Below are 13,063 nucleotides of genomic sequence, written 5' to 3'. Positions count from 1 at the left end.
GGGGGTCCAGGCCGGGCCCTTTATTCACAGCCTTCGTGACCTTGGACTCTTCTTCCTCTGGGTCTCAGTTTACTCATTTGAAAAGCAGGGATAACAATGGGTTGAAGGAGAGCAGGAAGCTTATCACCCAATGTTTCTGTATAAAAATAAATGATCATTCGCGGTACAGTGATTGGCAGCAGGTTTGGCTAGTGAATTCCGACCCCAGATTCTCCGTAGAGGGGTTTCTGGAGTCTCTGGAATCTCCGTGTGTCACCGCTCACCTCACATTCTTTCTGGTTCTCTGGAGATAGGTAATGGGTCCGCCCCTGTTTCTGCCTCCGCGTGGGGGTTGGGGCCACAGGGTGACGGCGTGGTGGGCGACACCCCCCGTGCAGGCATGCACAGAGTGATGGTCGTTGGGCGAAGGTTGGTCGTGAGGTCCCTGGGCTTGAGGAGCGAGGCTTGGAACCGGTGGGCGGGACTTTGTGCAGAGGAGGGGCTAGCTCGCCTGGGGGACGGGGCTGCGGAGATGAGGAGTTCTCCAGAACTCGGGTGGCGGGGCGCTCCCGCCGCCCTCACCGGGCTCTGGCACGGGGAAATGGGGCTTTGGCAGTGGGGCGGGGCTTAAGGGTGGGGAGAGGCTGGGGAGCCTGGAGGCGGGGCTTGGGGAGCTCGCCCCACGCGGGGCGGGGCTCCGGCAGCAGCGGGATCTGCAGTTCGGACTCAGCGCGCCACAGTCGCTGCAGTTCGCTCCACTGTGGTGGCCCCGCCGCCCTGCGGGGATCCTGGGGGTCGGCGGGCTGCTCGGACTTGGCGCGGGGCCGGCCCGGCCTATCCCTCCCTCGGTGGGGCCTCGACGGTCGGGGCACCGGGAACATGGAGCCCTCTCCCGCCGCCGGGGGCTCGGAGACCACTCGCCTGGTGAGCCCCCGGGACCGCGGTGGCGCCGGCGGCAGCCTGCGTTTGAAGAGGTAGGACAGACCTGGGCTGGCCCTCGGCCTGGGGGCGCCACCCTACTACCCTCCGTCCATTTCGTTGTCTCTCTCGGCGCGGGCCCCAGCGGCCGTCCCGGCACCCCGCGGGTCCCTCGGCTCCGCTGCACCCCGCTTAGTCCCCTCTGGCCGCACGGAGCGCCCGGCCCTACACAGCCGGCTACGCCTCCTCCCGGCTGCCTGATTTCCTTGGGTGAAGCGGCCTCCCACTCCCCTCCTGCCGGCGTCCCAAGCCGCCGGACCCATCCGCCGCCCCCGCCGCGCATGCCTTCCCTGGGAGCGGCTGCCGCTCCGTCGGGCCGGAGCCCTTGCCAGGTGCCTCGAGGTCTTCATTGCCTCTGGCCCAGGGCGGGAGCGCCTAGCTGCCCAGACTTGAGAGCTCCCTCTGTAGGCCCGGGGGCTTTCCTCCGCGCGCCCCCTCCAGCCGCGGCCAGCTGTGGGCGCCGGGACCCGAGGATGGGCCGGGCTCCACGCAGGTCCTGCGGGCCCCTGAGGGGCGGGCGGCCGCCGGGAAGCGAGGGGGCGGCGAGGAAGGAGCAGGTGCGGTCTGGGCAGCGGGGGTATTCCCGGCTCCGCACAGACGGGGCCGGGGGCGGCGAGGTGTGAAATGAGGCGCGCAGAGCGGCCAGGACAGCGGGCCGGGGGCGGTAGGAGAACCGCCAACGCGCCCCGCCGGCCCCCGCGCCCGCCGCCGCCATCCGCCTGCCCCCTCTGAGCGGCCGCCGGGCCTTCCTGCTCACCCCTGCGGGCCATCTTGTCTGTCGGCTGACCGTCCGTTTGTCTCGGGAATTTGGCAGGGTCTCCGGCTTTTTCTCTACCCCATCTCTCTCAGTCTTTCTGTTTTTCTCCTAGTCCCTCTCCCTTTGTCTCTGACGTGGTGCTTCTGTGTGCTTCTCGTTCTTTCCTTGGGTGGAGGCCTTCAAGCCAGGTTGGGGGTGGGGGCGAGCAGAAGGGAGCTGGACCCCTTCCTGCAGGGGCCTGCAGAAATGCGGTGAGGGCTCTGCTGTAGGCCTGGCATCTCTTCAGGTGTCCTTTTGACTTTGGTTCAGCCCCTGCGACGTCACCCCTCTTCCCCACTCAATATTGGTTGTTTGTTGGGGGTTTTGGAGGGCCAGGGAGAGGAAACAGCCTTTCCTCGTCTCTAAACAGCGTGTAGCCACCCCACATGCACACACCCCCACACACCAACAGCCAGACTTCCTTGGTGCCCAATTTATGCAGAACAAAAGGGAGCTGCCTGTTGATGGGTGGCCACCTTGATGACTGGCTGTGCTGTGCTTTACAAGGCCAGGGAATGAATGTTGCCCACTGCCCCCAAAGCCACCCAGCCTCTGCTCTTCAGACTCGCATCTCCAGCTCCAGTCCATCTTCACTCTCATATGGCCATTAGTCACCCAATCCTGCAGCATTTTCTGAAAGGCGTTTCCTAACCTACCTGACCCTCCAGGGAAGCTCTGGCCTGGTCTATTCTAGACTCCTCCATCTCCTCTCCTCTCTTCTCTTCCTCCCATTAACAAGGTCATCTCAGTGCTCAGGACATATTTGTTCAAGCAGTCAGTGTATCTTCCTTTATGTTCCTTTGAGCCCATCACTTTCCTCCTCAGCCCTCCCCTGACACTTCACGCTTAGACTCCATGCCACAAACCTTGTCTTTGTCATTCTACATGTCTGGAATACCCTTCTCCACCTAGGTCTCATCTCCTTAAACATGCCTTTCTCTGTGAAGTTCTCCGAGCCCCCTGTGAGTGGGTGCTGCCTTCCCTGCACCCCAAAGTGCTTTGTTCGTAACCCTCCTAACATCAGCCTGTCCTTGTATAGTAAGCCATTTGTTATAATCTGTCTCTCCCACCAGACCGGGCTTCATTATGTGTGCTCTGCCTGGTGCACCTCATTGAACGAACGAGGAATGGTTTCACAGCCTCTTTCACTACCCCATCTCCTCTGGAAACACACCCAGAATCATACACGCCCAGATTCTAAGTCTTGGATGGGGCTTTGGAAATTCAAGAAATTAATCTACCAGTATTTCAGTTTTCTGTACAAGCACCAAATGTTCCCCCTACCTCCCTCAAAACTCAGTTCACCCACTTGGCAGAGTTGTCTTCAGCCAGAAGGCCCCAGACATCCCGCCCCACTTTGCTGCTATGATCACGTTTCTATCTGGAGCCATCGTTTTTACTCATGGGTATTCTTGTCACACCTCCATGAGTATTTCTAGTACTGTATTTTCTATTTAGGTCCTCAATTCTGTGGAAGATTCTGTCCTTGCTGGGTTCAGGTTGGGTAGTGGCAGGGGTGAGAATTGGACCAGAATGGACTTAGCACTCAGCCTGAGCTCACTCAGCCTCTGGCAGCCCTAGGCGAGGTCCCAAGCCCCATTCATTTGTCAAGGGAGGCTTATGGTACCATGCAGTTAAGGTAGGCTCTGCTGGGTGCTTATAGTCAGACTGAAGTCCAATTAACATGCTGCTCTCACTGCCATCCTCAGCCATAGCAGGCTGCACCCCTTCTTCGCCATGACAACCCCAGCTCTGGAATCTAGCCATCGGTTCTCTGTGCCAGGAATCAGACTTTTTGGCCACAACGTCCCGCTCGTCTCTTTTTTTATTATTATTACTATTTTTTGAGACCGAGTCTCTCTCTGTTGCCCAGGCTGGAGTGCAGTGGAGCCATCTTGGCTCACTGCAAGCTCCGCCTCCCGGGTTCACGCCATTCTCCTGCCTCAGCCTCCCGAGTAGCTGGGACTACAGGTGCCCACCACCTCGCCCGGCTAATTTTTTTGTATTTTTAGTAGAGACGGGGTTTCACCGTGTTAGCCAGGATGGTCTCGATCTCCTGACCTCGTGATCCGCCCATCTCGGCCTCCCAAAGTGCTGGGATTACAGGCTTGAGCCACCGCGCCTGGCCGTCCCTCTCATCTCTTAAAGGGCCACACTTCAGCTGCATGTCTAGAGAGGGCGGGGGCAGGATCCGGGAGTGGAGGCTCTGGGAGGTGGGCCTGGAAAGGAGGCACACGAAGGCCAGGAATACATGATGAGTCCCACTGCACACTTCATTCCACCTTCCCTTCATACTGCCTTGGCGTGCGTGGCATAGCATTCACCTGCCTTTATCAAAATCCTTCCCATTCTTCAAGGCCCTTCTCATGTTACCGCTTTCATCTGTTTCCCTCATTTCCTCATTATAATTAGTCTGGCCCTCCATCCTTAGAACCCTGATAGCACTCTAACTGCCCTAATGACAGTGGCCACCTTCACTCTATATCATTGTGTAGGTACATACTTGCCCTGTTCACCCAAAGCTCTGAGAGATCAGCAGGAATCCTGCTCATTTTGGGGTGCCTAGCATAAGAAATTGATTTGGTTGGGGTCTAGTCTCAGCTCTAGCAACTAGCTGGGTTGGTCTCCATGTGTCCCCCAACTCTGTGAGCCTCATGCTTCTAATTTATTTAATAAAATGTTAGACTAGAGCCGGATGCGGTGGCTCACGCCTGTAATCCCAGAAACTCAGTAAGCTGAGGTGGGAGGATCACTTGAGGCTAGGAGCTCGTGTGTGGTGAGTTCTGATCACACCACTGCCCTCCAGCCTGGGCAACAGAGCAAGACCCCATCTCTCTCTCTCTCTCTTCTTTTTTTTTTTCTTTTGAGACAGAGTCTCACTCTGTCGCCAGGCTGGAATGCAGTGGTACGATCTCGGCTCACTGCAACCTCCAACCCCCAGGTTCAAGCGATTCTCCTGCCTCAGCCTCCCGAGTAGCTGGGATTACAGGCACGTGCCACCATACCCAGCTAATTTTTGTATTTTTAGTAGAGATGGTGTTTCACCATGTTGGCCAGGATGGTCTCAATCTCCTGACCTCGTGATCTGCCTGCCTTGGCCTCCCAGAGTGCTGGGATTACAGGTGTGAGCCACCGCTCCTGGCCAACCCCATCTCTTAAAAAAGTTAGACTAGACCATCTGTAAGGTGCTTTCCAGCTGTGAAATTCTATGACTGTGTATGGAAGGAAAAGGGAGGCTGGGGTCTGACCTGTTCATTTAGCCCCCATCTCTCATGTGGCCCTCTGCTGACACAGCTCCCAGATACGACCAGGCCTGGGGAAGGAGCGAGAGATGGTCTGATGAGGCCAGCATGGGGGACTGAGGACGTGGAGTGAGCAGGCCAGCCTGTGGGCCAGGCCCAGGTTGAACCATGTCGCTTGCCTCAGTCTCTTCACAGAGTCATCAGAGCCCCTTCCTGAGGAGTCCAAACCTGTGGAGATGCCCTTCCACCACTGCCACAGGGACCCCCTGCCGCCGCCGGGTCTCACCCCGGAGAGGCTGCATGCACGGAAGCAGCTGTATGCTGCCTGTGCCGTGTGCTTTGTCTTCATGGCTGGGGAGGTGGTCGGTAAGTTGGGGAGCAGCCCTTCAACCCCATCCTCCCAACACCTGCGCAAGCCACTCTCCACCCAGAGTCCCAGGGATGTTCCTGGGTGCAGATGCAGAGATGGGGATGGCTGGGATAGGGGAGCTGGGTGCCTGGGACTCAGGAAGTAGGAGAGGTGAGGGACAGAGCACCAAAGGGAATTCCAGTCAAGGTCTGGGGCCAGTGGGTCAGGGCTGGCTTCTTTTAAAAACCTTATTTTCTTGTTATTAAAATAAAATATATCATTGTAGAAAAAGTTAGAAAATACAGATGAATGAAAAGAAGACCATAACAGTAGTTAATTATACCTGTAGTCCCATCACCTGAGAAAACCCCAATTCACATTTTTGGTGTATATCCCCCAATTTATTTTCCATGCCTATACACACTACATGATATTTTCTAAATGGAAGCAGACTCCATCATTTCACCCTGGCAGGCGGGTATCTGGCACACAGCCTGGCCATCATGACCGACGCAGCCCACTTGCTGGCGGACGTGGGCAGCATGATGGGCAGCCTCTTCTCCCTCTGGCTCTCCACCCGTCCAGCCACCCGCACCATGACCTTTGGCTGGCACCGTTCAGGTAAGGCCCTTGCATGGCCCAGTGACTCTCCAGTCTTGCCAGAGGGCACCTCTCAGGGTCCCAAGCAGGTCTCTGACACCTTGTCTCCCCTCCACCCTGCAGAGACTCTGGGGGCTTTGGCCTCTGTGGTCTCCCTCTGGATGGTCACTGGCATCCTCCTGTACCTGGCCTTCGTCCGCCTGCTGCACAGCGACTACCACATCGAGGGGGGTGCCATGCTGCTGACCGCCAGCATCGCAGTCTGTGCCAACCTATTGTACGTCCCAGTATGGAGCAGGCACTTTGTGGGGCCCAGGGCGAGGGGTCTTCCTCCAGGATGGGAGAGCTGGCTCTCTCCTCCCCACCAGACACACAGACATGCACACACAGCTCTCCATGGGCTGCCCTGGGTGTGCCTGAGAAGGGTCTGGGATAGAGACCTAAAATTCAGTCAGCAGATCTCTGTTAAGGGCCTGCCATGGGCCAGCCACTCTGATGAGGGCTTTCATTAACCTGATTGCATTTGAACCTCATAGCCACCACATGAGGTAGGTAGTATTACCCCTAGTTTACCATTAATGCAGTCAGTCCCGAAAGGTGACTTGCTCCAGTCATATATCTATTTAGGTAACAGAGCCAGCATCCAAATCCACGTGTGTGGCACCAAGTCTGGTATTCTTTGCCCCAGGTTGCATTGTTTGTCTCTCTTGCAAAATGCTCTTTTCTTCCAGGGGCTGGGAAAGGGCTCCTGGGGAGGTGAGAGAATGGGGCATGGAAATGGGGGCATAGGAGGCCAGGAGCAGGCCCCTGAGCTGAGCTGCTTTGCTTCCCCCTCAGAATGGCCTTTGTGCTGCACCAGGCTGGGCCCCCCCACAGCCACGGATCTAGGGGAGCAGAGTATGCACCGCTGGAGGAGGGGCCTGAAGAGCCCCTGCCCCTGGGGAACACCAGCGTCCGGGCAGCATTTGTGCACGTGCTGGGGGACCTCCTGCAGAGCTTTGGGGTACTGGCTGCCTCCATCCTCATCTACTTCAAGGTATCATCATTGGAGACCTGCCCCAGCCTTCCTCCCCACAACTCCACATCCCAGCCCCCTCCTTCCCAGGTCCCAAAGCTTCCTTCCCCTCCCTCCAGCTCCTCCCTCCCACCTCCCAGGACTCTCCCAGACATGAGTCATGTTCCCTGTCCCCTCTGCAGGGTTTTGAGGGGCCTCTCAGGTCCTGTTTGTTCAAGATACCCCTAGATCTTCCTCTGGAAGCTCCCTGGTTGTTGGACTTAGGGGTCTCTTTCTCTACAGCCTCAGTACAAGGCAGCCGACCCCATCAGCACCTTCCTCTTCTCCATCTGTGCCCTTGGATCCACGGCTCCCACCCTCCGAGATGTTCTTCGAATCCTCATGGAAGGTGAGTCGGGCACCACTGTTCCTCACCCCTGCGGCCGTCTCTGACTTTACTCTCGCACTGGGCCACCACTTTTTGCTTTGAAGAGAGTACGGGAAGAAGGCTTGGCTCATGGGGTCTGCTGCTGGAACAAGGATTTGGGCATAGGGTGAATTGTAGGGGTAAAAGGAGAGTGGATACAGGATAGGGGAGGTGGAGTCCTGTGGTGGGGGTGCTGCTTCTGGGCAGGAGTGGCCCTGGCAGTAAGGCATGACTGGTGCTGGTTGCAGGTACCCCCCGCAATGTGGGGTTCGAACCCGTGCGGGATACGCTGTTGTCGGTGCCAGGAGTCCGGGCTACCCATGAGCTGCACCTGTGGGCCCTTACGCTCACTTACCACGTTGCCTCTGCACACCTGGCCATCGGTGAGTCTCACTGGCCCCAGCTAGTCACTACCTAAAACATACCCCACACCAAACATGGAATGATAGCTTGAGTTACTAGGATTGTTTCAGTCTTTCTTGATCTATCTCTGTCTGTGTCTCTCACATACACACACACACATGCACACGTGCTCGTGCATGTTGAACACAAGGAGTCTCAATCCACTGGATGCAGTGTTCCGGGGGAGGTTTCACCCTCTTTGAAGTAGCACGGGGAACCAACAACCCTTTAAAAGATCATTAGTGGCCAGGCGCGGTGGCTCATGCCTGTAATCCCAGCACTTTGGGAGGCCAAGGCAGGTGGATCACAAGGTCAGGAGATCGAGACCATCTGGCTAACACTGTGAAACCCCGTCTCTACTAAAAAATACAAAAAATTAGCCCGGCGTGGTGGCGGATGCCTGTAGTCCCAGCTACTCGGGAGGCTGAGGCAGAAGAATCGCTTGAACCTGGGAGGCGGAGCTTGCAGTGAGCCGAGATGGTGCCACTGCACTCCAGCCTGAGGGACAGAGCAAGACTGTGTCTCAAAAAAAAAAAAAAAAAAAAAAAAAGAGTCCTGATGCTCTTTATTAAAAAAATAAAAATAAAAATAAAAGATCATTAGTACCTACAGGTCTAGTGATGGGGCATAGTTAGGTAAATTACAGCACCTCTACCCTGAGGTATCATGTAACTGTTAAAAATGATGCTTATGAAGACTGTACGGCAACTAGGAAAAATGTTTATGGTATAATGCTGAGAAAAAAAAGCTGAATATAAAATTGCATCTACATTATGATTCAACTATTAAAAATATATATGGTGAGTCATGAGCTGACAAAGGATTTTTGAGTTTCTTCCAGATGCAAGAAGCAATCAGAGTCATGCAATTTGGATGCCAAAAATATTATAATTTGTAGGATATTTGATGGAAACTCTAGAGGGACAATGAGACAAATATTTAACATCTGGATTGTCCTGGGAAATCGGGTGGTATGGCTGTTAAAACGTTGAGCTGTTTGTTAACACTCAGTGACAGGAGAGAACAGGAGACTGGGAAGAGTTTAGTGTGTTAGCAGGGTTGATTGGGGTGAGTCTGTCTAACATTTGATTTGACACTTTTATGCTGTTCATACAACACAGAAAGAAAAGCAGGCTCCCATTCACGCCTGGCTTTAATGCTGTGCAGCCCCTTTCCCTGTCCTTATCTCAGTCCCTGCCTGTTCCTGACTCCCCTGGGATTGATGCCGCCTCTTATCACTCTCCCACAGACTCCACTGCTGACCCTGAAGCTGTCCTGGCTGAAGCCTCATCCCGGCTCTACTCCCGGTTTGGATTCTCCAGCTGCACCCTGCAGGTCGAGCAGTACCAGCCGGAGATGGCCCAGTGCCTGCGCTGCCAGGAGCCCCCACAAGCCTGAGCCATGGCCCTGCCCTCACCCCACTGCCAGGCCGAGGCTCAGCCCTGGACTCTCAGCATCTGCTGCCCTGATCACAGAGACGGGACCGAGCCAGGTCCATACCCCTTCCTGTCTCCCTCCTTCCACCTGCCAGTTTCCCCAGCCCCAGCCCCAGCCCCAGCCCCAGTGGGCAAGACCAAAGTGTGGCGGAGAGTGAGTTGGGAGTCAGGGGAATAGATGTGACTAGTTCAGGGGCAGGGACTCCTGGGCCTCAGTGTGGCAGGGTGTGTTGAAGGCCTGTGGTGCCCTCTCCACATGGTCTGGAGAGCCACGAACATCCTTTCCCTACAGTCCATTTGTCTGTGTGGCCGGCTGGCTGGCTGGGGGTATCTGCCTGTCTATGTGCTGTTCGTGTGCCTATGCCTGGGGGAGGTCAGTAGGGGCCCCCTCCCCACATGGCCCTCGCTCTGTCTATGCAGGGGCCCTAAGCCCGCACTTTGTCCGTGTGTCTTAGCCCTGTGGTTTTGTCTGTGTGTGTGTGTTCTTGGTGCTGTGGCCTGTGTGTCTCTGTGCCTATGTGGCTGTGCTATGGTCTCTATGAGTCTGCTCCATCCATGTGTCTGTTTGGGGGTCTGTCTCTCCATCCCTCTGTTGGTGCTGTGCCCTTGGCCATCCCCCTGAAAGAGGGAGGACTCCGCTGCAGCTCCACCAATAAACTCGTGTCTCACTGCATCTTTCAGCCTGTGTGCTGACTCCTCAGGAGGGGGAAATCAAATAGGTCACTTGAGAACAACTAAATCCCTCCTGTCCCTTCCCAGCCTCTGGAGTGACCTCCCACAGACCTCCTGTCCCTTCCCAGCCCCTCCACCCACCGATGTAGGGTAAAAGCCACCAGTCTGTTTACTCCCCTTCCCCTGGCTCACAGCATGCCTGGGTCCTTGGCTCAAGGAGAATCCCATGTGTCCTGGGCTTGGTTGCAGGAGAAGGCTGGAAGGTAAGGAGCCAAGGAATCCCTGGGAGTCAGTCATTCTCAGAGGTCCCTGCATGCCAGTGGGCCTCAGGCTGGCTGGAGGGAGGCTGGGTCCCTTTGAGGGAGAATGGCCATAGCACTGATGTGGGCTTGGTTCTCAGGCCATCTAAGGAGTCCAGCAGTAGGGACCCCTCAACCCTGATAGCAGCCAACCCTGAGTCCAGGTTTAGGCTGTGAACACCAAGGACCTCTTTTATACCTATTCCCCCTTTGTCTTAAGAACTGCATATTTTGACACATTAAGTCTTAAAATCAGGCTCATTAAGGGATTGTTGATTTTCTCTTTTAAAAAAAGCAATCTCAGGCTGGACATAGTGGCCTATGCCTGTAATCCCAGCCCTTTGGAGGCTGAGGCAGGAGGATTGTTTGAGCCCAGGAGTTCAAGACCAGCCTGGGCAACCTAGGGAAACCCCTGTCTCTACAGATAATTTTAAAATTAGCTGGATGTGGTGGTGCACACCTGTAGTCCCAGCTATTCAGGAGGCTGAGGCAGGAGGATTGCCTGAGCCCAGGAGGTCAAGGCGGCAGTCAGCCATGATCATGCCACTGCACTTCAGCCTGGGCAACAGAGCAAGACCTTGTTTCAAAAAAAATCAAACTCACTGGGTTCAGTGGCTCTCGTCTGTCATGCCAGCACTTTGAGAGGCTGAGGCAGGAGGATCACTTGAGGCCAGGAGTTCAAGACCAGCCTGGTCAACATAGTGAGACCCTGTCTCTATAAAAAAATTTAAAAATCTAAATAAATTAGCTATGTGTGGTGGTGCATGTATGTGGTCCCAGCTACTCAGGAGGCTGAGGTGGGAGGATCACTTGAGCCCAGGAGGTTGAGGCTGCAATGAACTATGATCATGCCACTGCACTCTAGCCTGAGCAACAGAGCGAGAATCTAAAAAAAAAAAAAAAAATCAGCTAGGCAAGATGGCTCACGCCTGTAATCCCAGCACTTTGGGAGGCTGAGGCAGGCAGATCACTTGACCCCAGGAGTTCAAGATCAGCCTGGGCAACATGGTGAAACTCTGTCTGTACAAGAAATACAAAAATTAGCTGTGCATGGTAGTATGTACCTGTAGTCCCAGTTACTTGGGAGGCTAACGGGAGAATCACTTGAGCTCAGGTCATTGAGGCTGCAGTGAGCCATGATTATGCCACTGCACTCCAGTCTGGGCAACAGAGTGAGACTGTGTCTCAAACATGATGAAACCCTGTCTCTACTAAAAAAATACAAAAATTTGGCCAGGTGCGGTGACTCAGTGCTGTAATCCCAGCACTTTGGGAGGAGAGGTAGGTGGATCACCTGAGGTCAGGAGTTCAAGACCAGCCTGACCAACATGGAGAAACCCTGTCTCTACTAAAAATACAAAATTAGCCAGGCGTGGTGGCGCATGCCTGTAACCCCAGCTACTCAGGAGGCTGAGGCAGGAGAATTGCTTGAACCCAGGGGAGGCAGAGGTTGCGGTGAGCTAAGATCATGTCATTGTACTCCAGCTTGGGCAACAAGAGTGAAATTCTGTCTCAAAAAAAAAAAAGCTGGGTGTGGTGGTGGGTGCCAGTAAATCCAGCTACTCAGGAGGTTGAGGCAGGAAGAATCACTTGAACCCGGGAGGCAGAGGTTGCAGTGAGCTGAGATCGTGCCACTGCACTCCAGCCTGGGCAACAGAGGGAGACTCTGTCTCAAAAAAAAAAAAAAAAAAAAAAAAATTAGACTCTGTGCTTTGATTTTAGATCTGGTGCTTTAGGCCTTCCCACCATGTTGATAAAATCCCAGCCCAAAGCAAGGACATTGAGCATTTTCAATAGCCCATGCATATTTCTGTGAGCCTTCCTCATAATGGAAATACCTTTATTATCAGATTATTTTTATTATAAAAGCAATATATACTTGTTTTAAGGGTACAACAAAGGAAAAGTATATAAAGTAGAAAGTGAATGTTTCTCCTGTAATCTTACTTCCTGAAAAAACTGCTAATCCCAGTATGGGGTCAGTATTTCTACATAATAACAAAAATGGCGTCATCTTATAGGTAAGATCGTATAACCTGTGTTTATGACTCAACCATGCAGCCTGGACTCATCTTTCCATGTCAAGACCATAGATTTCATTCCTTTTTAAAGGTGAGGCTTTTGGACTCATCAGAGCTAGCCCCCTGCCTGATGTCCAGCCGGGAGCCTTAGCCCAGGCTGGGTGAGATGCCACTGCCCACGTCAGGGCGTGGGAGGCTGGCGAGGCAAAAGGCTGGCAGTCCATCACACCAGGAAGCAAGGCCGCCCCAGCTGCTCGCCATGCTTTGCTGGTTCCTGATACTTTCTCATTTTACGTCTCATTGATTATAGGCCCCAAGTGACAGGATGGGGGTGGGGAAGAGTGAGAAAATCGAGGAGAGGGAAGGAGGGTGGGGAAGAGGGATTTTCACCCTATGAAATGCTTTAAGCCACAGCCTGTCCTATCTGTGCCATGCCGGGTCCCTTTGCAGGGGAGGGAGCAGAATGCTCAGGGCAAGTGAATGCCTTTACCAAGCATCCAGTCCATCTTCTGTCCATAGAAGAAGGAGACTCAGGGAGGGAAAAATACTTCCCCTGGGTCAGCCAGCACACGCCCAAGCTCTCACTCCCGCTCTGGGCCCCTCTGAAGTTCTTGCCTAGTTGAGTTTCTCAGCAAACCTTTCCCCAGCTCCTCCAGCAGCCTGCTGCCGCTGGCACTCCTGTCCTGGGGCTCTGGGGTCAGGCCCTCTGGTTCTGTTCTGCCTTCTACTATGATTCTAGTCACAGTTCACCTCTCTGCGTCTCAGCTTTCTCAATTAAAAAATAGGGATTACATGATATCATGGGCGTGAATGTGCCTGGTATATAGAAGGTGTGTACAAGAGTTAGCTTTTGGGTTGAACCCAAGAT

At 54.4% G+C, this 13,063-nt stretch overlaps 1 protein-coding gene across 1 annotated transcript; it reads left to right on the top strand.

The window, feature by feature from the left end:
- Positions 1–723: 723 nt before the first annotated feature.
- SLC30A3 (solute carrier family 30 member 3) lies at positions 724–9,563 on the top strand. The gene is made up of 8 exons (XM_023230021.1): positions 724–953; positions 5,180–5,361; positions 5,819–5,965; positions 6,068–6,221; positions 6,782–6,980; positions 7,242–7,347; positions 7,614–7,748; positions 9,017–9,563. Exons 1-8 carry the CDS (start codon positions 859–861, stop codon positions 9,163–9,165), a joined length of 1,167 nt encoding a protein of 388 aa, XP_023085789.1. The 5' UTR covers positions 724–858; the 3' UTR covers positions 9,166–9,563.
- The last annotated feature ends 3,500 nt before the right edge of the window (positions 9,564–13,063 follow it).

This window comes from Piliocolobus tephrosceles, chromosome 15, assembly GCF_002776525.5.
Source record: "Piliocolobus tephrosceles isolate RC106 chromosome 15, ASM277652v3, whole genome shotgun sequence".
NCBI lineage: Eukaryota > Metazoa > Chordata > Mammalia > Primates > Cercopithecidae > Piliocolobus > Piliocolobus tephrosceles.
This window is presented reverse-complemented; position numbering and strand designations above follow the sequence as displayed.